The sequence below is a fragment of the Ornithodoros turicata genome, unplaced genomic scaffold (assembly GCF_037126465.1).
Source record: "Ornithodoros turicata isolate Travis unplaced genomic scaffold, ASM3712646v1 ctg00000746.1, whole genome shotgun sequence".
Taxonomy (NCBI): Eukaryota; Metazoa; Arthropoda; class Arachnida; order Ixodida; family Argasidae; genus Ornithodoros; species Ornithodoros turicata.
In genome coordinates, this window is record NW_026999400.1 from 3,104,134 (window position 1) to 3,131,276 (window position 27,143).

The 27,143-nt window shown below is 46.2% G+C and overlaps 1 protein-coding gene across 1 annotated transcript in view; it reads left to right on the forward strand.

Annotated features, from left to right (window-relative positions):
* Positions 1-568: 568 nt before the first annotated feature.
* LOC135374801 (transmembrane protease serine 9-like) overlaps positions 569-27,143 on the forward strand; it is a 43,324-nt gene continuing 16,749 nt past the window's right edge. The window contains exons 1-7 of the mRNA XM_064607730.1: positions 569-800; positions 11,447-11,643; positions 19,012-19,179; positions 22,862-23,160; positions 24,242-24,548; positions 24,658-24,734; positions 26,048-26,166. Coding sequence (XP_064463800.1) covers positions 11,457-11,643; positions 19,012-19,179; positions 22,862-23,160; positions 24,242-24,548; positions 24,658-24,734; positions 26,048-26,166 — 1,157 coding nt within the window. The 5' untranslated portion in view covers positions 569-800; positions 11,447-11,456. The remainder of the gene's footprint in view (positions 801-11,446; positions 11,644-19,011; positions 19,180-22,861; positions 23,161-24,241; positions 24,549-24,657; positions 24,735-26,047; positions 26,167-27,143) is intronic.

Genomic DNA, 27,143 nt, shown 5'->3' on the forward strand with positions numbered 1-27,143 from the left:
TAAATTTTGTTCCCCATTACCAGTATCATTATGAGCATACCTTTTTGTTTGTTTGTTTGTGTTTTTTTGTTGTCGTCGTCGTTGTTGTTTTTTTTTTCGACTAGTCGTCATGTGGGCTCATTTCTGCAATTTTCGCCGATTGTGACATCCATGAACGCTACCACGATATGCCGCTGTTATCATGCGTGAAAAAGCGCAGACTCCCGGGGACGTCCGAAAGCTCAGCCCTAACTGAACCAAGCTCACTATTGGCAGTTCTCAGTTTACTTTTGCTTCCAACACTTCGATCATATGGCAGACGACTGAAGCTATATTTTCACTTTCTTTACCATCCTTTCATCCTGCCCTAACTACCATCTTGCCCTTCGCGAGGGCTCGCTTTTCAAGTTCAGGGCTGCGCGCGAGGGCACGTGTTTCATCCACAGAAACTCTGCTCTACCGAAGCGACGTCGCCATCTACCGTCCTACACACACCCATCCTCGCAGCCCCTCTCCTACCATCTCTCCCAATATGAGAAAGAAAGAAGCACAGCAACACCACAACTTGGCAGCTGCGCCGATACCCCACCAGAGTCCGGACGTTGCAGATTTCCGTCGGACATCCAAGTTTTCCGTGCGAGTGGTTTTCCCCCAAACGTCCTCCCCCCCTCTCCGTCTTCATCATCCCTGCTGGAGGCGAGTAGCGGTGCTGGTGTTGTTTGCTGGTAGTCGACCTGTTTCTCGGTTTTCCCTCGTCACCTTTGATACTTTAAAATCGCCGGTCCTGTCAAGGGGACACTTGGCCCGCTCTCTGTGCGCAGGTGAGCTGCCTCTGTCATCTCTTTCGTGTCAGTTCGTAAAATGATTGTATGTCGTCTGTGTTGTGATGTTGTCGTGGGAAGATTTTGACTGAGAAAGTGCCACTTTGAAATTTTTTGAAGCAATCCTCTACATCACGACAGCGATATAGCTTGCAACGAATTTTAAACGTTATTCAAGAAAGAGTATGATGAAGTTTTGCGATCATTCACTATAGCACACCTCTCTTCGTATTGCTTCAATGGAAAGTCAATGAGATGCAATAGTGAACATCTGGTTGTTCGCGAGCGTAAACGCTGGGCATCGCATTAATCGATTCAATTGTATTAGGTATTTCGTTGTGTTTTATTCCGCTCGCTGCACAATATATTTCAAATATTTCCTCGCACATTTTCTTAGCTTTGATGCGTTGTCGTGGAGACGTACAATCCAGTATCTTTCTGCACTACAAAGCCATTAGGACCGGCGGAAAGGGTTGTAGGAATAGGGTAAGGGAATCCGGAAAGTGAAATAAATTATATTCTTCGGAACTAAAGCCGTCGTTCGGTAAAAACAAATGAGTATCTACGCGACTATTTATTATTTAAAGTTTTGTTCCTCGTCCATAAATACTCAATAATTAACGAAGCTTAGAAAAGCATGTTGATATAAGTCTCCACGCGTATGATATGGCTGCATCACTATGTCCCTTGACCTACTGCGAGCATAAATCTTGGGAGAGGTTTCGCCCCGCATGTCGTTGCTTTCTTCCTCTACTAATTACCGGTAGAGACAGCCGTATCAGATCCATTCATGCGGAGCTTTGCGAGGAATAGAATTGGAAGAAAAGTCTGGGAACCTTGGCTAGCAGAAATCACCTTCGCTTCTACCAAAATGAGTCATAGCTGTTAAGCGGAAGAAGAAAAACATAGAGTCATGTAACAACATACTCGATTTTTTTTCTTCTTTCATGTTTTTTTTTTTTTTTTTCTAACGTCCTTAGATGGGAATTACCTGGCGGAACGGAGATATGCTAATACACAGGACGTAAAGAATGCACGGAAACGGTGCAGACAAATACTTAAGTGTGACAGCATTAATGTGAGCTGTCGAACTTCATGATTTTGCTGTCAGAAGTGTGGCGGTCAACGAATAAAGAAGACATAGTCGTGGTGACAGCACGGATGTGCGATAGCAGGAGAAGGGAGCTCCAGCACTTTCAGCATCGACCTGGAGTTTCGCCACGCGTTGCGAAGCCCCCTCGCTCAATCGACCCTCCGTTGCATAATGCCGCTCAGGACTCACGCAGGATGTGTTCTGTGATTTGTTCCATCTTCTACTGAGACATACCGAAGGCCACATGACTTAATTGTCTGGGGGACAACCGAAGTTGGTTTCTCGATTTAATATTCGTTATAGTTCTTCTTAATTTGTAATGCTATTCAACATGGAAATCTTCATGCATACTCACATGCGTCAACAGAGAGCAATGCAACAGCACCGGACTAGCAACCGCAACTTTCAACTATGATCTCTTCACACCGAACAACAGCACGTGTGAAGAATATCTCGCCGTAAACATCCCGCTAAGTGGTGTTGAACTAACCACGTGCCACTACTGGTTAGAGAGGTGATACAGCTACTCTTTAGCCTTTCTTGTCTCTGTTGTTCCCACATTTTACCACCTGGAAATCTCTTGTTTCTTTCTTTCTTTTTGGTTCCTGTGTTCTATCAATCAGTGGCTAGGACGTTGTTGTTGTTGTTGTTGTTGTTGTTGTTGTTGTATGGAGCAAGAAATGTTAGCCCAAAAGCAAGGCTTGCTGCTCTAGGGCATTGGTCTCCCGCACCTGTACCTTCCCACATGATAACAGCGCACAAGCACAATAGAGTACACAACCCCTTCGTTGCGATCCCCGAACTCCACCGCCCGGGAGGGAACCTAGCTTCTCGTATATCTTTTTATCAAAATTATAAGCTATATTACGCTGAGGCAGATATGTTTTTGAGCATTATGGGTCATGTATGGACATTGTCTTACAGGCAGGAGGCCCAGAGAGTAATTAAGCATATTCGAGAACAAAAAAGTATAGAAATGCCGTACACTTGTTGCCAAATATTTTATGGTTTGTGAGCACGGTAAGAAGCGAGCTGCAGAAATGTCACACTTAAAGAGAAACACTGTTATGTAGTTCGTGATAAAGGTGGGGTAAGGTGTAGGGAAGAAAATTACTGAGGATTTATGACAAGCAAATAACGGAATACCCACAGTTTCTATTCTTTTTTCACGGTCAGTGGTATTTGGGACTGTTAATTTTCTTTCTCACTCTCTTACACACTGCGAAAAGTTTCCATTACATTATTCCTGTAACTGGATAACTTCCTTCAGAACCGAACTGAAATTGCGGTGTGTCCGTGAAGATGTCCTTTTTTGCAAGAAGGGTGTCGCACATAGCCCGCTCCGCATCCATAAATCGAATTGTCAAGATCATTATGAAAAGTACAGCGTCTCTACACGTATTTATATAGTTCACTCTTTACTTGCTCGATTGACCCACCGCGATTGACATTTGTGCTCTATTCGTGCATGAAAGGAATACTTATACGTACCTCGCCCAGGAAAAATAAACATTGTCATGACACAGCCAAGACACACCGTAGAGTAACGTCTTTCTGACTCTCCTTTCACTAACAATATATTTCCACCTAACACACTCTTCGATCCGTGTCTCCAGTCTGCTATTCAAGCACTAATAAATAAGAGCGCAACAGAGCGTACAGGACTGGCTACGTAGACGGCACCTTTCCCGTCATACCTAACTTTTTCTGCAATGTTCCTACTGCGTATTGCAGTGTAATACATTTTCCTGAAACATTCGGCATTGTAGGATTCAACCTAGTACCAGCGTGCGCATCGTTAATATGGTGAGGGATAAGTGCCCTATGTAACGTTTCGCGCGAGCCTGGTAGTATTTTCACTTTCCGTGCCCGCGCCAGACAATAGCTACAGTGACAAGTCGATATGACCTTGAAGAAGGGTCTGTTGGGGTATTGCGTAATGGTTTTCTGCGCTAGCTCGTCGTTCTACGCCATTGCTGCGTATCTTGAGCTGTATTTATCGCAGATACATGGAAACTGTTCGAGAGGAAATTACGCTGTTCTATAAATGGCTAATTAATGTCGTCGTACCCCATGCTTTCTGCGTGGTATGCTTACGCACCGTGAAATACCAGGTAAATTATTGGAGGAAGACCCTATGAGTGGGTAGGACGACGTCATTATACAATAATAGAACAAATGGTTGAAACAACTGTATTTGTTGGGTGTCTCCTTTTTGTTCAAAGGCTCTCTGCCACAACGTAGGCATCCTAATTTGACTATGAGTTAGGAATTATGAATGAAATGGGGGTTTCCCCATTATATAGTACAATACAATAGACATCCGCATTTTCTCAGTACTCAGCACACCGCCTTCGACTAGACGTCCCTTTCAGCCGTGCCCTATTGTTCAAGGTGGGAAAGGTGAACTCTCCAAACTGCCTCGTGTGTGACAAAGTGGAGAACACTAAACACATATTAATTAACTCCTGATTAACTTCTCCAGATACAGTGTCCAACGTAATGACCTCAGAGCCGCCTTGGAAAGACCGGACCACCGTCCTCTAGACTTAGTGAAGCTCCTCGGAGAATGGCCGTGGGATCTTTGACATCGTGCGAGAGCTGCTTTAGTCACGTTCCTGGTGGACATTGCAGCGCCTCTAACTTACTAGACGTACTATATCTTTTTAAAGGCTTGCCGGCTCCTGTGCTTTGCAGGATTCACCATTTAATCTAATCTAATCAGTACTCCAATCAATTGAGAAGTAATTGCAGATTATATTTGTCATTCCTATACTACGCGTGGAAGGGTCGAAAAAAAAAAAGAGAAATCAATTTCACCCTTGACCCTGAATATTGATGATCTTACGCACACATATCGTACCGAGAAGCGGCCGAAATTTCCCGAGAACGGTCAACTGTATACACGCGGCTGGTCAAACAACGTTTCTCTCGAGGCAAGGGCATGTGCAGGAGTCCGTGTGACCGTCACTGAGACCGAATATGAATACTATACCGCCAACTGTGCAGAGGGGCTCCGCCACATTCAAGACGCGCGCACATGACACTATATTCTGTTTGCCTATATAATATATACAGCGTTAATGATGAACCTCCTATTGATGATGTAGTTGGTGATACTTTTTTCATTACAGCTTCATTTCATGAGGAACGCCTGCGAACCGTTTTTTTAAGATCTATGCGCCTAATGGACATATTTGAAACAGGGACTTCTCTCTGCGGCAGCGACAACATCGTACTCTGTACAATCAGCAGCTCAGTCAGTTTGCTGTAGCAAAGAATGTGTATCACGAGAAAAAAGACATTTCGCTTCATAGTTGCAAAATGTATTTAGCTGGCGTACAAGTTTCTAAAGTCTTGTGGCTGTCATATTCAAAATGTATTGGTCCACGCGAGAAAGTGCATACGCCAAGTGTATCTCCGTGGCTGCACTTGCCCTGGACGCACTTATATGATAGGAAGAAATGAGGACCAGCTCCGGTGGCATAATGGGCAGGACGATCACCTTCCACGCCGAGACTGGGAGGTGACACGGGTTCGAATCCTACCGCCGGCTGTGCTGTCTGAGGTTTTCCCTGGGTTTTCCGAAGACTTTCCAGACGAATGTCGGCACAGTTCCCCCCTGAAGTCGGCCCAGGACGCATACTAACACCCCTGTACCCCACGCCTCCCTTCTGTCCTCTCTCCATCTGTCCACGTCTGTACGTCGCTCATGGACACAGCTGCTTCGCGGCGCTAACACGCAATCAAAAAAAAAAATCAAGCTAAAGCTAGAACTTTCGTATTTCAATGTCCACATGAGTCAAGGCATGGTGTGCAATCTGGTTATACAGAGTGTAGTTTTTTGGACACCATAGGACTTCGATCTTTGTTGTGAAGGGGTTCATTATTTCATTCCCCACATCACCACCAGCAATGGGATAGAGTATCGCCCCTGGCGATGAAACTCCCTATTCACCATCACTCAATAAATTTGTTGTTGTTGTTGAGAGAGAGGAAACTGAAAAAAAAAATTGACTTGGATCACTACACAGACCAATCTGCGGCAGTGAAAGTAAGGTGGCCAGTGTCGCCATTCACAATTACGGTTTAGATTTATGTTTTAATTGAGTAAAATTGTTAATTGAAAGCTTGACCCGTATTTGTTGTTTGATAATATAGTACTGTGATCTCTGACGTGGTTGTCAGATGCTTCGAGATGAGCACAATGTCACTGCTTGCCATTGGCGCCGCTCTCCCTTAGAAGCGTTACTGCCTTAAAGCATTTTTAGCAGTTTAAAATGCTCGAAAATTTAATTTGGTTGAATGAATTGAAACAATTTTTCACAGTTCATGAATGGATGACAAGTGCAGTCTCTCAGGAGAAAATATGCCACAAAGAACGGAGCTCAAGTGATAACATGTCTATACTACATTCACACGCAGCAGAAAAAGGCCACATCGGCCTTTCTTTCTATTTAGTACTTTGACAATTCCGACACTCATCATTTATCAAACCCCCTTTTATTTTGACTTGGGGGGGGGGGGAAATCTTTATCGGATCGCCCACCTAATTTGTCTGCAAAGGTGGATACCGAATAGCTTTATAGTCGCCGTAACATATAGAACGTCGAATCTGAATGTAAAGGCAGGCTGAGATGTGACGTACGAGAACCATGTGGTAAGGTGTAAGAGGGCGATATGATCAGAGGGAAGTCAAGGTTGTCAGCTTCCCCAGGAAAAAGCGCTGCCGGGAAGCGTTCCTCCGCTACACGAGTATGTTCGCACATCGTAACCCGAGCTCACGGAAACACACGCTTAGAGAGATCCACGCTTCGTTCTCTGCGACACTTACGACGAATTCAAATGAACCTCTCAAAATCAGGGATCGGAACCGAAACTGAACCCGAACCGAAAACCGGAAAAAACCGTTATTTTCTGACGAACCCGAACCGAACCGAACCCGAACGATTTTTTTGCTTGTCCTGAGCCGAACCGGAACTGAACCGAAAAAAAATTGATACGGTTACCGGTTCGGGAATCGGTTCAGAGGTGAATTAATTGTACTACTGACCGACCTTTTTTTGCTCACCTGAACGGTTATCTCACACCTTTCTCTTACAATCGTGTACGGTGAGTGTAAGCTTGCTTGCATGTAGCAAAATTACTGCCCGTGGACCGGTTAAACCGAGGCCGAAAAAAGTAACTGTTCCAATCCCTGTAAATGCCCCGACCGCTGACAGATTTTTTTTTGTCTGTGTATGTGCGGGGGTGGGGGGGTGGGGGGTTCTCCCTGAGCCGAACCCGAACCGAACCGATATACCTGAACCGGTTCAAGTTGATAATTTCGGTTCAGCGGAGCTAAACCCGAACCGAACCAATATGCCTGAACCCGAACCCGAACCGGACCGAAAAAGATACCGGTTCCGATCCCTGCTCAAAATAGACTGCCGCCGATGTGGATAGGGATACCCGCAAGTACGAAGTAAAAAGAGAGAGTTCATTGAGACTTGTTTGTGTGCATATTTAATAAGCTTTGTGGACACGTGGTACGTGCAACTGTTTAGTAGCATCGCTTTTGACGATCATTCCAAAGTCAGACACTATACACCGTGAGAGAGTGAAAATTTATTTAAGTTAATATTAATAATTAGTGTATATTAAAAGGAGGAGATAGTGCGGCTATACTCCTGCGAGGTCCACATGCAAACATAGTGCCAAATTTTCGGAAACCGTCTTAATTAAAGACTTCCTAGTTCTGATTCCATAGAGCGCAGCTTTGAGACAAGCTTCGACGAACAGGCACAGAATGACAAGGAATGTGACTGTATTTTGTTTCTTTCCTATAATAGGTTTTGTATTACACATTCCCCGCCCCTCTGAATGTGCAGGTTGTTATGCAACAAAATAAGCAATCAGAAATATTCTAAAATTGCTCGTTGATTTACATAGTTCTGTTTTTCTGTATTTCCTCTCTCTAGCTGTGCGGTCGGCACCTTCAGTAAAGTAGGGCACGAATCCGTCTCTTCCCTTCCGTAGCAAAAGTTGCTCAATTAAGTTGAATCACGGGAAATCCGTCACCCGATTGCGTTACCGACGACTCCGCTAGAGTTACAATTAACGAGAATTCGGGCGTAAGCTTCGTAGGAGCTATCTACCTAGTACAGGAGGTCCCGCTTATCCGAACTTCAATGACAGAGATTTCTCATTACGTAGCTTTACACATTCGCAGAACTCTTTCTGCTGTCGAGTTTTAGAATGGCAACGAGTTATTCGAATCCTGCCGCTATCAACGTTGTTCTCATTAGCGCGATGTAGCTGTCATGAAGCTCCCCAAGGATTCCCTTGCCACCTCTCTCCGCAATTTCAATTTGTGTTTTTGAAATGTCTGACGGCTACTGACAACCTCGAAGAGAGGTGTTTTTGTTACACAGAGAATGGCAGGTAAAAAATCTCGAGTCGAAGCTGATAAACTCTATGTGTGTTCGGGGCAGACAGTTACAAAAACGCGAAACGAAAAAGCAGACAGCACAGAAAAATAAAGGCCAATAGGCGTCTAAAAAAATACGTATACGAAACGATGATATCTAAAGAAAGGAAAACAGAGGCTAACATAGGAAAACATAGCTATAAATATATGTGAGTAAAACAATATGAACAGATAAATCTATAATGTGCCCGTGGGTAATGTGGGTTCACAATGTTGCCCGTGTCAGCCCGCGTCACTATTGCGTTCATTCGTCATGTTTCAAGTAAACCCTCTTACTTGTACGGCTACTTGGCACTTGTGGATCTTACTTCGTCTCCTTAATTCAGGTGTCGGAGATGTCCATTAAGGCAGCAGGACGTGTCTTCACTGCAAGTGGCCGGCACCCGCGGAAGATCCGTGCACTAGTATAGCTAGTAGCTTCATAAATCTGCGCAATACATCGGGAACCGTCGCAGATAGAGCAACATCAAATGTTATCTAAAATAAGCGCCGCCGCCTCGTGGCATGCTGATAACGTTTGGGTTCCGCCGAAACATTGACGCGTGACGTACGTGACCTAGCAAATGCTCGTCAGGATCACGTCGGGTACGATACCTCGCAGAAAGCCGGAATGGTGACAAATGATAACACCTTGCTTCAACGCCCCGAGATCATGATTGACGCTACATTGGTCGATTTATGCATTAACTGGGGTTCTTTAGCGTGCGCCGAAATCTAAACACACAGCGCACCGTATTGACGACCCTCTGTTTACAAACACGTGACGGCACAAGAAGACTGGTTCGAGGTTGTATTTTGCTATGGTGGGCAAGAATCGGGAAAAACGCGTCGACTGATAGGCTGATAAAGCTGATAGTGCCCACCAGCATGCTTTGCGCGGCGGCGAAACGTAATCGATGACGTAGGGGTGCAGGTCGTCTATTTAGCGTCCCTCGAAGAGGACTGCTTGGATAAGCATTCTGTACCTCCCATCAAGCTGCTGGCGTCATCAGCCAGGTTTGAGCTCCTAACCTTGGCCAGAATGGCAATACGTAAAACGACAACAGTAGCATTTACTTTAAGCCGTTACTTCAGCGTCAGTTATCAAAGGAGAACGTTACACGCGGCATGAATGCGTCTTTGTGTACCATGCATCATAAGATCACAAATCGAGTTGTTTTCTCGCTGTACCCTTTGGTCAGCTATTGGTAGGCGCCGATGAGGTGCCTAATATTTTCGAGTGGACTGGCTCTCGTTAATAGGCTATATTCAAGGCCGGAGCTCGCCGCAACCGCACACGACGCTTCCGATTGGGTCACTCAAGGACGTCCACGTGTTCTTTGCGCAACCATGCCGCCGGTGCTGCGAAGAAACCGCCGAAAAGGTGTAATACGCGATAAATCCGTATCATAGGTTCGATTGTGAGCGGATGGGCGCACATGTACAGGCGTCCTACGATCCCACCCTGTGAGATATGTCGACATGGAAGAACGCTCCTTTCTTTTTCATATTCGGCGTTACAATTTGCGGCCGCGAAAGTTTGTAGCCAGTTATTGAAGCGGCCAAGATGTGTTCTGTGAGAAATCAGCTGCGTTCTGAATGTGACGACAGCTTAGTTGGCAACAAGATATACAATACGTACATAGTTACTGGTACGAAAAAGATCATCATCATCATTACTGTGAGCGTTTAAAAGAAAAAGGTGTTTTTCGTCTGCCACGGAAAAGTCGAATGGCTAGATAATCCCTTCCACCGCCAAGTCCGGGGGTGAGGACGAACACCGACGCCCGTTATGCTTCTGCTGCCGATGATGATGATGGTGGTTGTGGGCTCTATGTTAGCACCGCGAAGCAACTGTGGTCATGAGCGACACGGGCTACGCGCTCCGAACAACTCGTTGTTTCAGCTACGAGTGAAGTTTGGCGACTCATTCTGTGCATACAGTTATTAAAAAGCAGCGTTGCCAGTGCTTTACCCAAACTTTCGTCCTTCGGGGGGGGGGGGGGGGGGGACCCCGCAAGGGGGCGTATTTACATGCTTCTGACAAAATATTGCGCAATCACACACAAATTTTAGGGGGTATCCTCCAGATTTTGGGGCGTGTTAGGGGGTGTGGGGGTGGATAAATCACTGAGCATTTGCCATCTAAAAGGGACACAGGCATGATGGAAGTAACCGCAGAGGCTTTTTCTATTGTCTGTTATGCCCTGTGTGTGTATGTTGCTGTTATGTCCTGTTGTATGTTCTATTGTCTGTAACGTTCTGTTGTTAAATGATGTTTGAATTTTATTGTGCAGTGGTCCGAGAGAACAGGCGCAGATTACGAAAACAAAGCGAAAGACAATGAAATTTCATTGATTTTTGCAATACCTTCCAAAATCATAATTAAAAAAGCAAGTTCAACGACCACGTTTGTAAATTGCATGAGGACATTCACAGACCTCGGATGTGGTTTCAGGGTTTTATATAGACCTTGCGAATTGGGCAATGAAGCATTTTGTTGTGAGGGTTTGAGGAATACAGGTGCAAATGAAGAAGCACGTTGTTGAGTTAGTTGATGAAAAATAGTGTGAAAAAAAAAACTCTAGAACTGACAGGAGCAACCTAAAGAAGAAGAAAAAACATTGTAAACTGTACATCACAAAAGCAACTCGAACCTCGAGTTGCCCGTGTTATATTTTCGGAGACACTCAAGCGTTTGGAGAGTACGTTATACAATGTGAAGCACTTTGTTAATGACCAAAAAGTCCTCAGCGTACTGTTCGCCAAAAATTGGAAAGTAAATTTTCATATATCTTTACGGGCGATGCAGTAGGCGTGATCAGAAAAAAAAAAGGATCAGGGAAGAAGCTGCAAAAAGGTGAAGCTGCGTTCACAGAACCTTGAACAATTCACCATCAATGAAAGTGATGCCGGTGACCCTCCCTCCACGTCTCCGGTTGCAAAACCATTTCAACGTGCCAGAGAGAAAGCTGTTAATTCAATTCCTCTACTGACTACGTTCCTGGAAGGATGTTACGCCTATCTCCATCCCTACTTCCTCCGCGACGTCAACGCTCGCATCCGCTAGAGTTACTTATAATCAATTCGCTGTTCTTGACGCAGATCTCCAAAAATGCGACTCTCCTTCAGCTTCAAGCTGCTGCTCGTACTTCAGCTAGTACAACTGCCGTCTCGTGTTATTAACGCACAGGATACTGAAGTATCGAGTACAACAGCCACATACGATGCTTGGAACGCCACGGGTAGTGAAGACAGTGTTTCAGAAGATGAAGAAACAGAAGAAGTTGAGAAAAGGCTGCGTAAGTAGACGTTTGTTACGTTTGTCTCTCGTATCTATTCGCGTCACAGCATGATGCATCTGCATGTTTATGATGTCCATGTTCGTTAAATAACGTTTCCTAACTTATAGGACAGCTAATTCGTGGTTGACGAGTAAAAGAACTTGGGGTATTTTACATTTTTCGAGTGCTTTTGAGTTGTTTTGTTTTTCGTACGTTACAGTCTAAAATCAGAACTTTACCGCATAACAAGCTCAAGGCACACTTAAAAAGAAGAGGAAGAAGCTCAAGGCAAACCACCTAATTTGATGAGGACACCAGTTTTGTAACACTTCGCGTAGAATGTAGATGAGGGGAATCAGTCAGCATCCAGGTAAAGGCAATACAGAAGAGAAGCTTCCACGTACCAGACTACATTTCTTCACATCTGCAGAAATGTAGTCTGCTACATGAAAGCTAGTGTCCATTAAAGAAGAAGTGTTCATCGTTGGTGGAAGTGACAGTAAAAAACGCGTGCTACGTCTCCAGTTTTCAACAATCAGAAGACAGAGCGATATCATTTTCAGTCAGGCTTGGGAAAAGTTACTTTGAAAAGTAACTAGTTATAGTTACAATTACCCGAGCCAAAAAGTAGTTAAATTATAGCTACAGTTCCATCGCGAAAATAGTAACTAGTTAAGTTACAGTTACTAGTTACAGTTACAAAGTATAGTTACTTTCAGAAAATTTAGTAATGAAGATGACGTATCAACTTTTATCGCAGAATTACTTTTATTACACATATTATCTGTACATATTGCACTTAAGGAGCAGCTGCTGCTCGAAGCTCGCATCACTGAGTTTGCCTCTTTTAATTGCGAAAATATCCTGGCCCACTCTGAAAAGCCGCTCAACTGAGGCGCTGGAGGGAATGCCGGTATTATATTTAACAAATATTCTTCTTACGGTATAATTGGTAAATCATTCATGGCAGCTAGGGTGCTGCGGCTGCCTTCTTTCCACCTCTCGAATACCTCGGCCTCCTGTACAGTTCTTCTTTGCCCTGTCCTAATTTTCGTTGTTTCTTTCGCGTGTAGAAACTCAAGGCGGTCATATGGCACATGCTTCTTTTCAGTGGCAGCCTAGGCAGTCCTTATTGTTTTTATAGTAAGGAACTACAGCATAACCGCAGAGGCGGTCAAAAGGTCGTTAAAAAGAGAAAAAGAGAAGACAAATGAAGTGTGATGCGAGGTATCTCCGAAATGGAAAATCTGCGATTTCGAACACCAGTAACTAGTTACCCAGAAAAGTACCTAGTTACAGTTAAAAGTTACATTTCGCGTACCAGTAATTAGTTACAGTCAATAGTTACATTTTTTGTAACTAGTTACTTGTAACTACAAAAGCAGCACAATGTACTGAAAGTCGAGTGCAGTAGGGGTGGGCGGGTAGGTGGAAGACCTTGTACATACTCGTGAAACTAAAGAACATTGATAAGACACATACCGTCCAGCCCTATTGCACTCGACATTCAGTACATTTCGCTGCTTGGGTAAGTTACTTCCCAAGACTGTTTTCAGTGTTAGGCAACTTAGGCGTGAAGTTCTATTTTGAGAATGTAGGTTTTAGTGAAATAAGCTTAAAATCCGGGCGGGCTGGTGATCCATTCTAAAAACGATAAAACCCTCAGTCCTTGTTTCGTCTCGTTTTTGTCTCGTGTTTGTGTTTCCGTTGCACGGGGGTCTTATCGCTTTTAGAATAGTTTTCAGTCTCCAGTGTTATCGGGAAGGGGGAGGGGAGGGGAGGGGCGGGTACGGGACGTACAACTGAAGGCATGCTTTAGGAGCGACAACCGAAATGTTTCCGCTCTTTTGAATGCTATAGCATTTCTTTAAAAGAGCCCAGAAAGCCATCCAAAAGATTTTCTGTTTCTGGTGAATTACGAAAGGATGTAATTTGACGTGACAACTAACACACACAAAAATTCTCTCTACGCAGTATTTTTCTTGTAATAAAACTCCTCCGAGCATCGACGCGCGCGTTCCCGCTCGACTCGCTCTGCAGGCCGAAACGAGGAGAAGGATTGTGATGTCATCAAGGTTACAAGAGAGACCGCGCTCCAATCGGGGCCGGCGCTTTTCCTGCACTTCCTTTTTTTTTTTTTCGTTTCTACTTCCAGCTTTCTCTATGTGTAGTAGACAACGCTTCTCCAAACAAGCAAACCAGTTAGCGGGTTGCACCGCGATGACGTCAAAACGACTCTGGCGGCTAGTTGCGGGCATTGCCACCGTTGCGCGCGGTCGCGATTTTCAAAATCGAATTCCGCGATATGTATCCATCTGTCGAGTGAATCACTTCGCATGGAGCGTTTGAGCAGTCAGGTTAATGGTTCGGTTTGAAAAAATGGTCGTGACTGAAGCGCTTTCTGTGCTCCCTTAACGCAGTTTTGAAGCCTCGATGAAGCCGCGTCGCGTCAGTTTGAGGGAGATGGTATTGGAGAGGGTCATCTCGCCTCTCGCCAGTGCAACTTCTCCTTTTCGTGCATCGCACCACCTCGGCGAGAAGAAACCGAAGTGGGCACGCTCGCTCAGTGCCTCCACAGCGCGTCTCGCGTGATGTCGTCCACGTTCACGAGGTTACATCGTAGGCGGTGTGCTGCGGAGCACTCGCGCAAGTGTAGAGTTCGCATGTGTGCCGCCATTGCTGTGGGAGATGCAGACGCGATGGCTGAGAATGAGGAATGCAATCGGCGCGACTAAACGTGCAGTCATTACACTGTGCCAGATATTGACAAATGAGCCCAAAAGAGTACAGTGACGTTAAAGGAACAATGAGGTAAAATGGCTTTAACATGGCTCGAAAACCTGACTCATCTGTCAAGCTGTCCATCATGAGTCACAATGCAAAATATTTTCGCTACTCTGTCGGAGAAAGAAAGAAGAAGAAAAAGTCGGAGAAAGCAGCCGCCATAGAACTCTCATATTAACTACAGGAACAAAGCCAGCGAAGAGGGGCACATCAACAATTGAGCCGCATTGACAGATACGGTAGGCCTAGCGTGTTACGAACGGTGTCTCCTACGAGTTTCGTGCGCCGTTCTGGCATGACGCAGCACAACGTTTAAACAGTACGATACCCGTTCCTTACGGAATAAGATGCAATACGAGCGCACACGATGAGAGCAGAAAAAACATACACTTCGCACACGGCATGGCACACGGAGCTCATCGGAAGAAAGCACGACTTGGATAGGATTGGATACCAGGGCGCCGAATGCGCCCGGTCTTCACGTGTGGAAAGGTCGTGGCCGGATACACAATGTCGATCATGGCGCCCCCCGTACTTCGACGCTGGGAGGAGGTATCGCCTCCGCACAACTCCTTTGCTCTCCCCCATTAGGGTACATTTAGGGTGCATTTATGCTGCAGCATCGCTGCTGGCACATGGCACATCGCTGTTTGGCGATGACGAAACAAACACATGTATCTCTGTGGGCGCGTTCATGCTGCAGCATCGCTGCTTGCCAAAGATGCACGCCATGATCATCGCCACAACAATGCTGCCAAACATGTTTGAACATGCCCGGGGACTACCTGACTTCTGGCGATGACAGGTCAAACACAGAGCTTTCTGTTGGTGCATTTACCCTGCAGCCTGGCTGCTCGCTTATCCTCGCCGCTGCTTGCCGCTCTGCTCGCTGCACCTAGGAATGTAAACATGTTTGTCTTCCTGGTATCATTGATGACTGGCGTCTTGAAATCCGACCTGCGGTTGGTTGTGATGAAGTCGGTTTCCTCCTTCCCACTTTTCCTCGTTTCCATCCTTCCACAGTGAACGCTGCTAGGCGACTGATATAGCGAAAGCGAGCAGCATCTTGAGCAATCTGCAGGGTAAACGCACCCTAGCGGTTATGCGAGCAGCGATGTGCTTGAAGCTGCAGCGAGCAGCGAGCAGCGATGCTGCAGCATAAATGTACCCTTACTCTATCGGCACGTCACGACGTTCCTTCGTTCTTCGATACGCTCTTCCCAAGAGTGGAGGATTTTTTCAAGATGAACGGAACAGGAGGCCTCGCGAGCTCGCTGCAGGTCGCGTGCGCCCGTCGTTCTTTCGCCGGAGCTCATTTTATTCGTTGCAGAACACACCGCAGCAAAAACAAGATAAAATTGGGTGTCGCCTCGGTGCTCCTTTAACAGGAAAATGAACGCGTTTGCAGGCGACACACGTGTTTCTGCGCAAGACCCCTGGCAACCTATGGTTACGCCTTCTGCCTTTTGGCAGAAAGTTTTTGTCCCTTTTCTATAGTAGAAAAAAAAAGGCGAATTGTTCTGCATGAACGCAGGGGCACAAAACCTGCAAAGAGAAATATATAGAACGGCGGTCTTCCGAAAACATCCGATTGGGGAGCACTCACCTTTCACAGCAGGACGTATCGTAACTATCCATGCACAACAGTGCCATTGCGTGATGCAGCAGCATGCATGATGTACAATTGAGTCGCTAAAGAAAGTGCGGCATACAGACACGAAGCATCTCGATCAGCTTCAGAACTGCGGTCACCTACCTGAAGGGCAGCTATTATATGCAACCTAGAAGGGGTCGGAAATGCGTGATCACTATCACCCGGATGGGTGAGCATGCTTCGCCTGCTGATTGCTCTCACGCAATCACTATTTTTTTGTGAAAGAGAAACAGAAAGCAGACGCGCGTCGTTTTAGTGAATATGTTACCTTGTGAACCGAGTCGATGACCGTAAAGTGTGACTGGGAATGGCAGGTACTGAAAGAGAAATTCAAACTGAATGAAAGGTCATGTGTATATACTTTCGCACGTATATACCCCAACACGTCGCTAAGTTGCCGTGTCGTCGGGATGATAAACGTCATTAAACAGAAAGTTGGTTCGAAAATGATGAATGACTCGTGTTCAGCAAGATCTTGATGTAGAGACTGTTAGCGGGCCACTTCCGTCGCTTGTGCTTGGACATGTTCAGCAATCTTCAGCCGCAGGTGACGTTCTTCTAAGTTGTTTGTTTGTTTGTTTGTTTGTTTGTTTGTTTGTTTGTTTGTTTGTTTGTTTGTTTGTTTGTTTGTTTGTTTGTTTGTTTGTTTGTTTGTTTGTTTGTTTGTTTGTTTGTTTGTTTGTTTGTTTGTTTGTTTGTTTGTAGGAGACTGAGTCGGTTATGTGCAGACTGCCTTGATATTACCCAGACTGTGAGACTACCCAGGCGTATGGCATAGACGCGAACCTAGCAGTATTGTGTTTGCCCGCTGTTGTTGACCCTCAGCGGTAGCCATGGTGTGGGGCTATGGACGCTGTTTTATAGAGGCTACAGCTCAGCTCGGCTGCCTTCTTTGTCCGTTCGAATTGTCGATTCTTGTCGTCGGCATTTCTTATGTCGGTTAGACCCTTGCGACAAAGTCTTTGGTAGACTTACCATGGTCTCGGTTCTCCAAACGTCAGCGTAGCCCAGCGGCCGATTCGGATCTGGATCTTCGTGCGCTGCTGCAGCTGGTTGACCTGCACCCGGCCACCCGCTCTTTATTCCTTTGTTCGAGATTGACATCTCTTTCCACCTTGGGTCTGAAGCAGCATGATCGAGCTGGTAAAAGTGTCTGCTCGTTGGTGGTAGCCAAGGTCGTGCTTAAGACGGGGATGTGGTGGGTTCGAATCTTACCACCAGCTGTGCTGTCTGAGGTTTTCCCTAGGTTTTCCAACAGACTTTCCAGACGAATGTCGGCACAGCTCCCCTTGAAGTCGTCCTAGGACGCATACCAACCCCTGTCCCCCACCCCTTCCTGCTTTACTCTAACCACGGCTGTACGCCGTCCACAGCCACAGTTGCTTCGCGGCGCTGACGCTGAATTTAAATTCCTATAGTCGCGTTCAACTTAAAGGGGCTGGGACACTTTCATAGATGTGGTTCGTTACATCATGGACACATTGTACTGCACGCCAGGATACTGAGGAATAAAAGAATTATTATTCTACGTGTCGTACTTAGCGAGATACAAGCTCCCGAACACACTGCCGAGCAACGCGCAGACGTCAGACAGCTCAGAGTAGCGTCCATTCTCATTGGCAGCCGCAAGCACGTGACTTCTCGTGCGCTGCCTCACTGGCGGCGCAGAGAGCTGTGATGTCAGAGCTGCATGAGTTTCGATATTCGCCCTGCCCATTTTCTCCGCTTCTATTACCTTCTACGCTGTGAAATTTTCACTGCAGGTTCACATCGGTACAAAGAATTGGCTTTTACCGTTATCTGAGATAACCTGTCGCAACCCCTATAAGAAGGAAAGTAGGGGAGCGCACTTTCTGCTGCAGCGTAGTTTCATGTGGCCAGTCTTAACAGCCAATACGGAAGCAGCGTGAGTATGATAGATTACGTTATCTGCCTTAGGCAGAGAGCGTGATCTCTCTGCGTCCAGCCAACCTATACCTGCGGCGCAGTAATATTTTGAGAGCTGAGTTTGATGCCCCTATTCCGTGGTGAAGTCCCACAGCTTCTCATAGAAGAACAGCCTCGATTCGAAATATCGGCGCTTCCCGACCTGAGGATTTTTTGTTGCTCAATCTTCTCGTAAGGTCTTTCGTGTCAAGCGCTTTTGTGACACGTCAATCCGAACACGTGCTCCTCCAGTCTTCACAACCGCAATATTTCTTAATAAACCGAATCAACATACAACTTCTCGAAACCAACCAACCATTGTCCAAGTCGAAAAAGTACACGCTCCACAGAACGGAGAGAGCGCAAACAACTCATCAATGACAGTTCCATATATCAAATAATTAAGCCTATCCGACGAATAGCGTGTCGGGATGCACACGGAGGAAAAATTTACAAATATGTCACGAACAAGCAGCGTTGTCAGTTCAGAAACTGTCGTTACAAAGTAAGATATAAAGTCAAGCAACGTCATGCGCGCAACGACATACTACGTATTTTTATGAAATTGTGAATTAACATTTATGTGCGCTGCTCCGTGTCCTCAGCATTTTTTATCCGGTCCGTCTCGCATTTCTCTTAGGCATTTGCCTTTCACTCTCACGCTTACTGAGCGCACTAAACATCCTTTGCAAGCACTCATTCGCTGCCACAGCATGACCACTTCTCCTCATCCCCATGGCGTAATGAGCAGGACGTACTGTACGTCCATGTTCCACTTGACATTCATGGTTGTGCATATTTTCGTGCACTACTGCATGTTCGAGCATGTTCCCTAAAAGCGTGCTCGTAATTACGCGTGCACGTACAGCAGATATTCTTATTTACCGAAATCCCATTCAATCTTGTGAAGGACCTTACACGTTACCGTGTTCATGTGAAGTTCCACCCTGTGCAGTGCATGGCTTCTAAAAGACCGCTTTTTTGCTTGGTATCCCCTCATCCCGCTATCCCTTACCCTGCAGTGCCACAATCCCCATACCTGTACCGGCCGTGCGCGAGGCCCGGCTACCCATGCTCTGGGAGAGGGTACCCCAGGAACTTCAATGGGTTCTTCCCCCGACCGCGCTATCCGGGGCACAGGCCACGTGATGGGGACCTTTACGGCGATTCTGGCTCAGTGAGTGAATCAGGCAAGTGAACCTAGACATTCACTCATGATTCAAACGGCGTATACACTGCATGCATCCGCGAAATCGGTATCCTTTCCAACCGTTCTAAAATACGAGCGTATACAGTATACCGGTCGGTTTCCTTCCTGTGCACAGTTCTAACTATTAAGCTTCCTGGAGATTGCCTAACAGCATTAGCGAGATTAATAGGATATCCTTTCTGAGATTACTCGGTACCGCACATGTCTTGCCCTTTTCATGCCGTGCAGACGCCTCTCGCAAGGCATATGCTCGTCCCTTGAGACAAAACATTTTCTCCCACATTGCAAAAAAATATATAAAGGCTGTGAGAACCAACGAAGTAATAATATTTTCTATTAGAGTATGATCGGTCCGGACATGCAGGGACACACGTTTTTTTTTAGCCTCTGCAGATTTCTTGTACTAAAAAAGCTATGAGAGCAGCATAAATCTCACCTAAGGCGCCTTAAGTGATTGATTGATTGATTGATTCAATCAATCACCTAAGGCGCGCTGTTTTGGTAGTTCCGGTTTGGTAGTTCCGGCTCATCTGCATAGCTAAATTCAGCGAGGAATATTTCACGGTACGCCCTTCTTTCAAGATTTTTAAAGGATGGAATGGCTTCCAACGAGGGTTGTCTCCCACTCTGCTATCTCGCTTTTGTCCGAAATTCCCTAATTAAAGAGTTAATTCGTGAAATTTATTACGCTTTTTTTTCGTTTTCTATGTTTTTTGTCTTCTCTCTGTGCCTATACTTACTCGCCTATACAAAGAGCAATCCGGATGAGCTCCATCATCGATAGAGCCTGAGTCTGGGCAACGCGGAGCCACAAACACACGCGAGACGTGTCTCTACGTTGGCCAGGCCCAGGCTTTGTATACATGGTGAGTTCTTCCACAAGCTGCCCTGCGTTTATGCCATCGTATATCAACCTGGACGAGGTGGCTATCTGCGGGGCACCCAAATTTTATTATTTGTTATTCCCTCACATAATACAAATGAAGCAGTTCTATACCAGCTGAAAGATAGCATCCTTACGAAGTTGAAAGTCGTCTTTCATGCTTAGCATCTGTCCTGGGACACGATGCGTTGACAACAAGATATTACCGAAGAACACTTATGCGTTTCCTTCGTTGTTCACCTTCTTTTCTTTTCTTTTTTCTTTTTTTTCTTTACGCGTAAACAAAAAGTCCATTAGCTAGAGTCATATTGCAGACTTTCCACAAGATGTGAAGGGGACGTTTTCGCACTGGGAAACACATTCGGACGCTTCCTGTGGTCTTGCTCAGCAACGCGTGACATGTGGGCAGCAAGGCGTAGCGTAACCTGTGACAGCAATACGGCTCTTAAGTAGCCGTGCAGTTTAGCCACTGTAGCTTAGCCACGCCATTTAACGTTGAAAGTTACCTCGAAGTGCACAGCAGAAAAACAACAAGTAAAGAAAGCGTTCGACGGCACGGGTTTCTGTTTTGCAGCCTCGTGTCAGACTGGCCGTCGAACTTGCGCGCGCCTGGTTCTGCGTAGAGATCGTTGAAGCATTGTGACAATGGGGGAAACCCCTGTCGAGTGGATGTCAGTTGCTCCGGTAGGTTAATTCCCCGCAAGGTCGGTCCTTGTCCAAGGTTATCGGCTCCCTGTGCGTCAACTACCAGGGTCAGGGGATTCCTCTGCTACTTTTAGAAAGGATGGGCGTTGTTCACTCTGGGTGTTACTTCTGCTGAAGGGTCAGGTCGAAGGGCGAGCGTTGTACAGACGAAGGTATTTCCAGGTATTGCGGTTGCATTGCTGCTGTCAGAACGGTTCGCTCTAAAGGGTACGCCATAGTTTTCGACTAACTTTGTTGAAATGAGAGAGGCATCGTCTCTTTATTATATTTCCTTGACATCTCTTTCCCCTCTCTGTCTCTGTGCGGAACGACACAACTAAAAGAGCAGGTAATCTGTAAACCGTGTAAAACAGCTTCTGGACTTCCCACATGCCATTGTGGCTGGATGCATATAGCAGTAGGGGCTCCCTCCGGAGGATGAGATGAACTCTTCATTGCAGCTTACAGTTATACTTTTTTCGATGACAGTGCTTTCTCACAAGCGTTGTGAAAGGGTTGGATCGCTGCACTAGGAATAACTCATAACCGATTTGTCTACGTAATGAGCTCCAATGTGGGTATAAGCATCGTCCAATGTAAACTCTAGTGTGCAGTATACATTGGCAGCTCGTGCTGAACAATATAGTGTAGAAAGCTATGATATACAAAGATGCACATTTGTATGCTAATATCCGCGTAAATGTGGTCATGTGCATTCGATTAACTGCACTGTACCGACGACGTAGGAAAAGCGGTGGTTCAGTTTCGTGTCCTGTATTTTTTTTTTTTTTTTTTATGGTCAAATCCAAATCCACAAAACTGCAGCAGCTATACCCTAGCTTTCTTATTTTGTGAGAGCATATCTCACAAATAAGGTAATCTTAAAAATCAGGTACAATTTAGTATGTTCGTGTGACCAATGGTTAACAATTGAATCGCATTAGATGTGCGTTTTCGACTGATTAAACTACATTACGGATCGAATTAATATTACCTTAGTTGGTACCATTCCAACGTTTTCAGATACCAGCCGCTGATTTCCGTTCCTTATGCCTTGATGTATTGTGATCCGTAGCGCCATCCGACGGCTCCACCATCTAAAGTGCTTGACATAATGCTCTTGCGCTACAACAACACAATCACCATTATTCAGAAATAGATTCTGTTCCATTCGTGCTTACGTGAACGGCCGCGGCCTTGGAGTCGAAGCAACTCCTCGCAACGACAAAAATACACGCAGCACATGTAAGGGTATTACGTGACGTACGCTTGCATGTTTTGGTCTGTACAGTAAATACAGTTTGTACAGTTCGATTTGTATAGCTCCGTTTCAAAGTAAATAAAATGATTAATAAGACAATAAAAGTGTGTGGTAGTACCGCTGAGGTGAGGCGGCTGCATGCTGTTTGGCGCTTAAAGCATAGAACAGCACTGCAGATGCTGATTCGCAAGGTTCCACAACTTTGTCTTTGTGGGTGTCCCGCATATTTCAGGTATAAAAGGTATAACACGCGTTTCGTGAGAGCCACACAGCGAGCACTTTACAGTGACGACTAAACTGAACTGTGGTTGTCTCCAGCCATTGTGCCTCATACATAATGTGCATAGCGCCTTTTGTACCTCCTCTCTGGTGTGTGCCTACAGTGTGTGCGTCACCTGTCATGTGTGCGCGCGTGTGTGTGTGTGGGTGCTCCATCTATTTTTATTCCCATTTCACTCACATATTAACCCACATGTAATTGTGTAGAGTACTGCAACTCCTAAGGTGAAACACATCATGTCATCACCAGCATATATCTGTTGTTGTCGTTGCTGTTGTACTTTAGTGACAGTGTGGAGTACTGTCAGCTCTGGCATACGATCACATGTTCAACATCCTTCAGGGTGCCTCTATTCATACGCAGACGTTCTCCATAACTCTGAACACAGATAGCGCTCCGTTCGTAGTTAGGACAATGCTATCCTTTCTGTTTCTCTTTTTCTTTTTCTTCTTTCAGCAGGTTATTTTCAAACTATATTTGTATCAACTATCACAACAGCACTTTCTGTGCGACGTTTATTTAACCTACTATTTCATGTGTATTCTACATTTTAGTAGTGTTCCCATCGGAGCCTTCAGACGGATACTGTCGATCTCCCTTGGGTGTTACTGGCCGCTGCATTCCATACCAGGACTGTCGATTCCTCTTCGATGATGAGTTCCTTGCACGTCGCTCCCTGTGCGGGTTCACGCGCCGTGTGTCTCTGGTCTGCTGTCCGGAGACAGGCCGTCGACCACAGCGTCCAGGACTAGGCGGCTTTCCAGGAATTGCACAACCGAATAATCCTTTCCCTACAGCGCCCTTCCCACAGACACGGCCATTCAGGAACAACGGAGGATTCGGCAGACCTCAGGTAAATGGGGCATTTTTACGGGGGTACAGATGGTTATGAATCTTTGCGCCAAACCGCATTGAGCTCATTCATCAGATGACACTTATAAAGAATTCAGCTGATCGTTGCAGTATGGTTGTAGTGCAGAAAGTTGGCTGACACTGGCTCGAGCGTGCATGCCACAGGGCCGCCTCAATCCAACGTGCGTCGCGTTTCATTCGTCCTTCTGTTCGCTCTTCGTTCGTGCCGGCTGTGCAGACATATGTCGTCACAGTTGCCTTAGAAGTCGGCCCAGGATGCACATTCTCCCAGGGCGTAAGTCGTGACGTTCCCCACCTCTGTGAGGCCGACAACGGCGAGCCCTTTCACCATCATCATCACCACCACCACCGGCTGTGCTGTCTGGGGGTTTTCCTGGGTATTTCTCAGACGCTGTCAGACATATGTCGGTATGCAGTTCCCTTAGAAGTCGGCCCAGGACGTACATTCCCCCGGAGCGTTAGTCGTAATGTTGCCTACTTCTGTGAAGCCGGCGAGCTCTTTCATTAGCATTACCACCACCTTGTAGGCTGAACCCAAACTGGTACACTACACTGCACTGCACGAAAACGACCAGCTGAATTCGCTATTAGTACTGAGGCTGACACGAATCTAGTATCTCTCCAGAGCGATGAAGGTAATGATAAGGCACCAGCCTCGCGGACTTGATAACCTATGCCCGCTGGCAAACTCCGTTGCAAACCTCCATCACTGATGAACATGGTGGCCCCGAACAGAAGAAAAAAAATAAGAAGGTCACTTGACACAACAAAATTTATTTTGCCTGTTTCTGTTATAGATGCATTACGAAGGCAAAAAAATAGGCGATGTCAAGTGTCTTTGGTATTTACACTACTTTAACAGAAAGGCGTACAGCAGTCACTAGGGAATGATACTACGGTCTAATGTCATTAACACTTTCCAAGTGTCGGAGTGGACATCGACACATGCCTTCTTGCCTGAGTTTATGAGTTATGACTTATGCTATGAGTTGCAACTATACCTGTAGCGAAAAGAAGAGCCACATAATTTTCTCTATGCGCAAAATTCTTTTCTTGGGCAGTTTGGACACAACAATGGCTTCGGGAACAATAATGGCTTCGGCAACGGTAATGGTTTCGGCAACAATAATGGTTTCGGCAACAATAATGGCTTCGGCAACAATAATGGCTTCGGCCACACTCGGAACCCATACGGCAATGGAGGATTTGGTCCAACACGCGGATTTAATGGCGGTGGCTTCGGAACTACCAGACCACCATATAACAGAGGAGGAAGACCCCACGTGAAACCATTCCCGTCTGCAGTGACCCCATCGCAGAGACCTGTATCCCTGTCGAACAGACCAAGTGGGAAATGGGGACAAAGTAGTAAGTTTTGTCGTTCTAGTATTTGTCTGTCATGTAAGGCTATCTTACTGTCTGCATTTTTGCATATCGCTTATATATGACGTGATTATACAAGTGATTCATGTTGCAGATTGTGGCATAAGTAATGCGCCCCTGGTGCGAATCGTTGGCGGTCGGGAGTCTAACATCGGTGCATGGCCCTGGATTGTGAGTACACCCATTTATTTTTTATCTTTAAACTGCGACTACGTTCTGAAAAATTCGTATTTATTGTATTTCGTATAGTATAAATCAACCTCGCTCAAAGACCCAGCGCGCAAAACATCAGTGACCTCAGCGAACGTTACGCTCTTTCACGAATTTTCGAAAGAACCCACAAAAACTACATAGTTTTGGATTCTCCAGGGAGTAAGTGATGTCACCGGAAGCTCTGGCGTCTGTCTCCTAGCAACGTGAGGAGATGGAAATCTACATTCGAAGTGCAATGTTGCCAGTCACATAGCAGATCCGCACTATGTAACGTCATACTTCTCAAAACTAGAAAATAAATTTCATGACACTTTGGTGTCACATAAAGAAACAAGCGTGAGACACATAGGTTGCAACGACACAAATTCGGTAGGACTCTGAAGACACGAGATTTACTCCGTAGTGTCACTTTAATGTAAGATGCCCCCTCCCACTATCGGGCGAGCGCCCGCAACGGTGCCCGTAACGACAGAAAGGTCGCTCGAAGTCACCGGAGGCCCGCTTTCCTACGCCGTCCAAGCAGTGGTGGTGGTGAAGATGAAAACTGCTCGTCGTGTGTGTGTTTTTTTTTTTAAATCTGATTTATTTTGTTAGCTGCGTTTTAGTCTTGACATTGTCCGCTTTCGGCGTGGCCAACCACGGCGTCCAAGCAGTGGTGGTGGTGGTGGTGGTCGCCCACGCTTGTAGCGGGCAACGTCACGACTAACACAGGAGGATGAGGTAGATGATTAGATGAGGATGAGGTTAGATCAGGTTCCAGGCAATAGTTCGCAGTGAAGATCTTGAGGCGGCCAAGGATGACGCAGAGCACAACACAACAAACAGAGTTTCGAATAGATTAGGTAGACCGGGTGTCAGACAGAAAATCACCCCTCGATGACCATCTTGAGGTGGCCGTGTGGGACAAAAAGGCTCGGCTCATAGCCAGCAAAATAGGAGCTGCTTAGAGTCGATCCCTGTGCGACTGACGACACCGGACGGCAGTGGCCAACCAATCAAAGCGAAGATGACGAGGGTCCGTGGTGGATGAAAACAAACGATTGCCTCGTAGCGCGCGCGGAAGACTCGCTTCTCTCGCCCTCGTCGGTTCTTCTGGAGAGGACGGCGAACCTCGGTCCTCGGTGTGGACACTCTCGCCGTTCTCCGTTCTCCGCTCTGAGAGCGCACCGCCGGCAGTGGGAACGTAGCTTTAGTGACCCTACGATTACTAACGACGAAGTAATCAAACATCATTAAAAAATAGCTCTTGTTTTGTCTTCCTCGAATCTTAGGCTCTAATCTTCATCGATGTCCACGGAACAGGGTCAAAGTCCCCGCTTTGTGGAGGTGCCCTCATCACACCCAAGCATGTCATCACAGCTGCTCACTGCACTTTCAGCGGGAATCGCTCGTGAGTAACGTCATATTCACAACCGGTGTTGCTCAATCGGCCAAAGTCGAGACAGCACTGCTCTGAGTGACTTTAGTCATTTTGGTATCTTGATGCATTGCCACAACCATAAGTCCCTTTCGTCACTAAATGTACAGTAGTCAAAGGACTAAAATGGGAAGTAGTTGCAATCTAGAGACTAGAAGCTGTAATCGCTCCGCAAGTTCATCTTTTTCTTTTTTTCTCTCTTTTTCTCTCTCTCTCTCTCTCTCTCTCTCTATTCGCTGCCAGATCGACCTATAGGGGACGACACCCTCACCGTCACGCCGGCCGATGTTCGGAGTTGATGGTTCTTTTTCGTATAATTCTTGTGTATATTCACCGGAAGACCTCTTGTGCCGCGGTGGTACGGTTCGGCTCCCCAATGCTCCGCAGCGCGCCGACACCCTTCGATCTCGGAGCGAATAGCAGGCTCTGTCATTGGTATTTAGGTGGCCGAGAATTTGCCTTGCGATTTGTAATTGATTTTACGATTCATCCCCTGATGCATTCGCTCCTCTTCGAAACAAAAACTGATGCTGTACTATCGTGAGCTTGAAAGGGAACACGCGAGCGCGTGGCATATAACCTCCTCTATCACTTGTGGAGGCGCTCTGTGGCGACACATGAAAGCAAATGGAGAGAGTTTTGCTGTTCTGTCTGATTCTGGCACCCCCGCCCTATCATCCTGTGATACCGGGCCATAACAGCGTCGCTCATCATTATCGGTTGTTGACGAACAGAAGATACGGCAGCGCCCTTTCCAGTTCCACACAAAATGAGACACAAGGCGTCGCCGTAAGTAACGGACGAGACTATCTGCCACGCCACTCCCGTGTCCCCTTTCATAAAGTTCACGGTATGCACGGTTGTATGGGCGCATCGATTGATTAGCCACGAACATTCAAAACAAATTCCACGATGTTCTACAACACGTGCGCTACATTTCTCTGTGGACA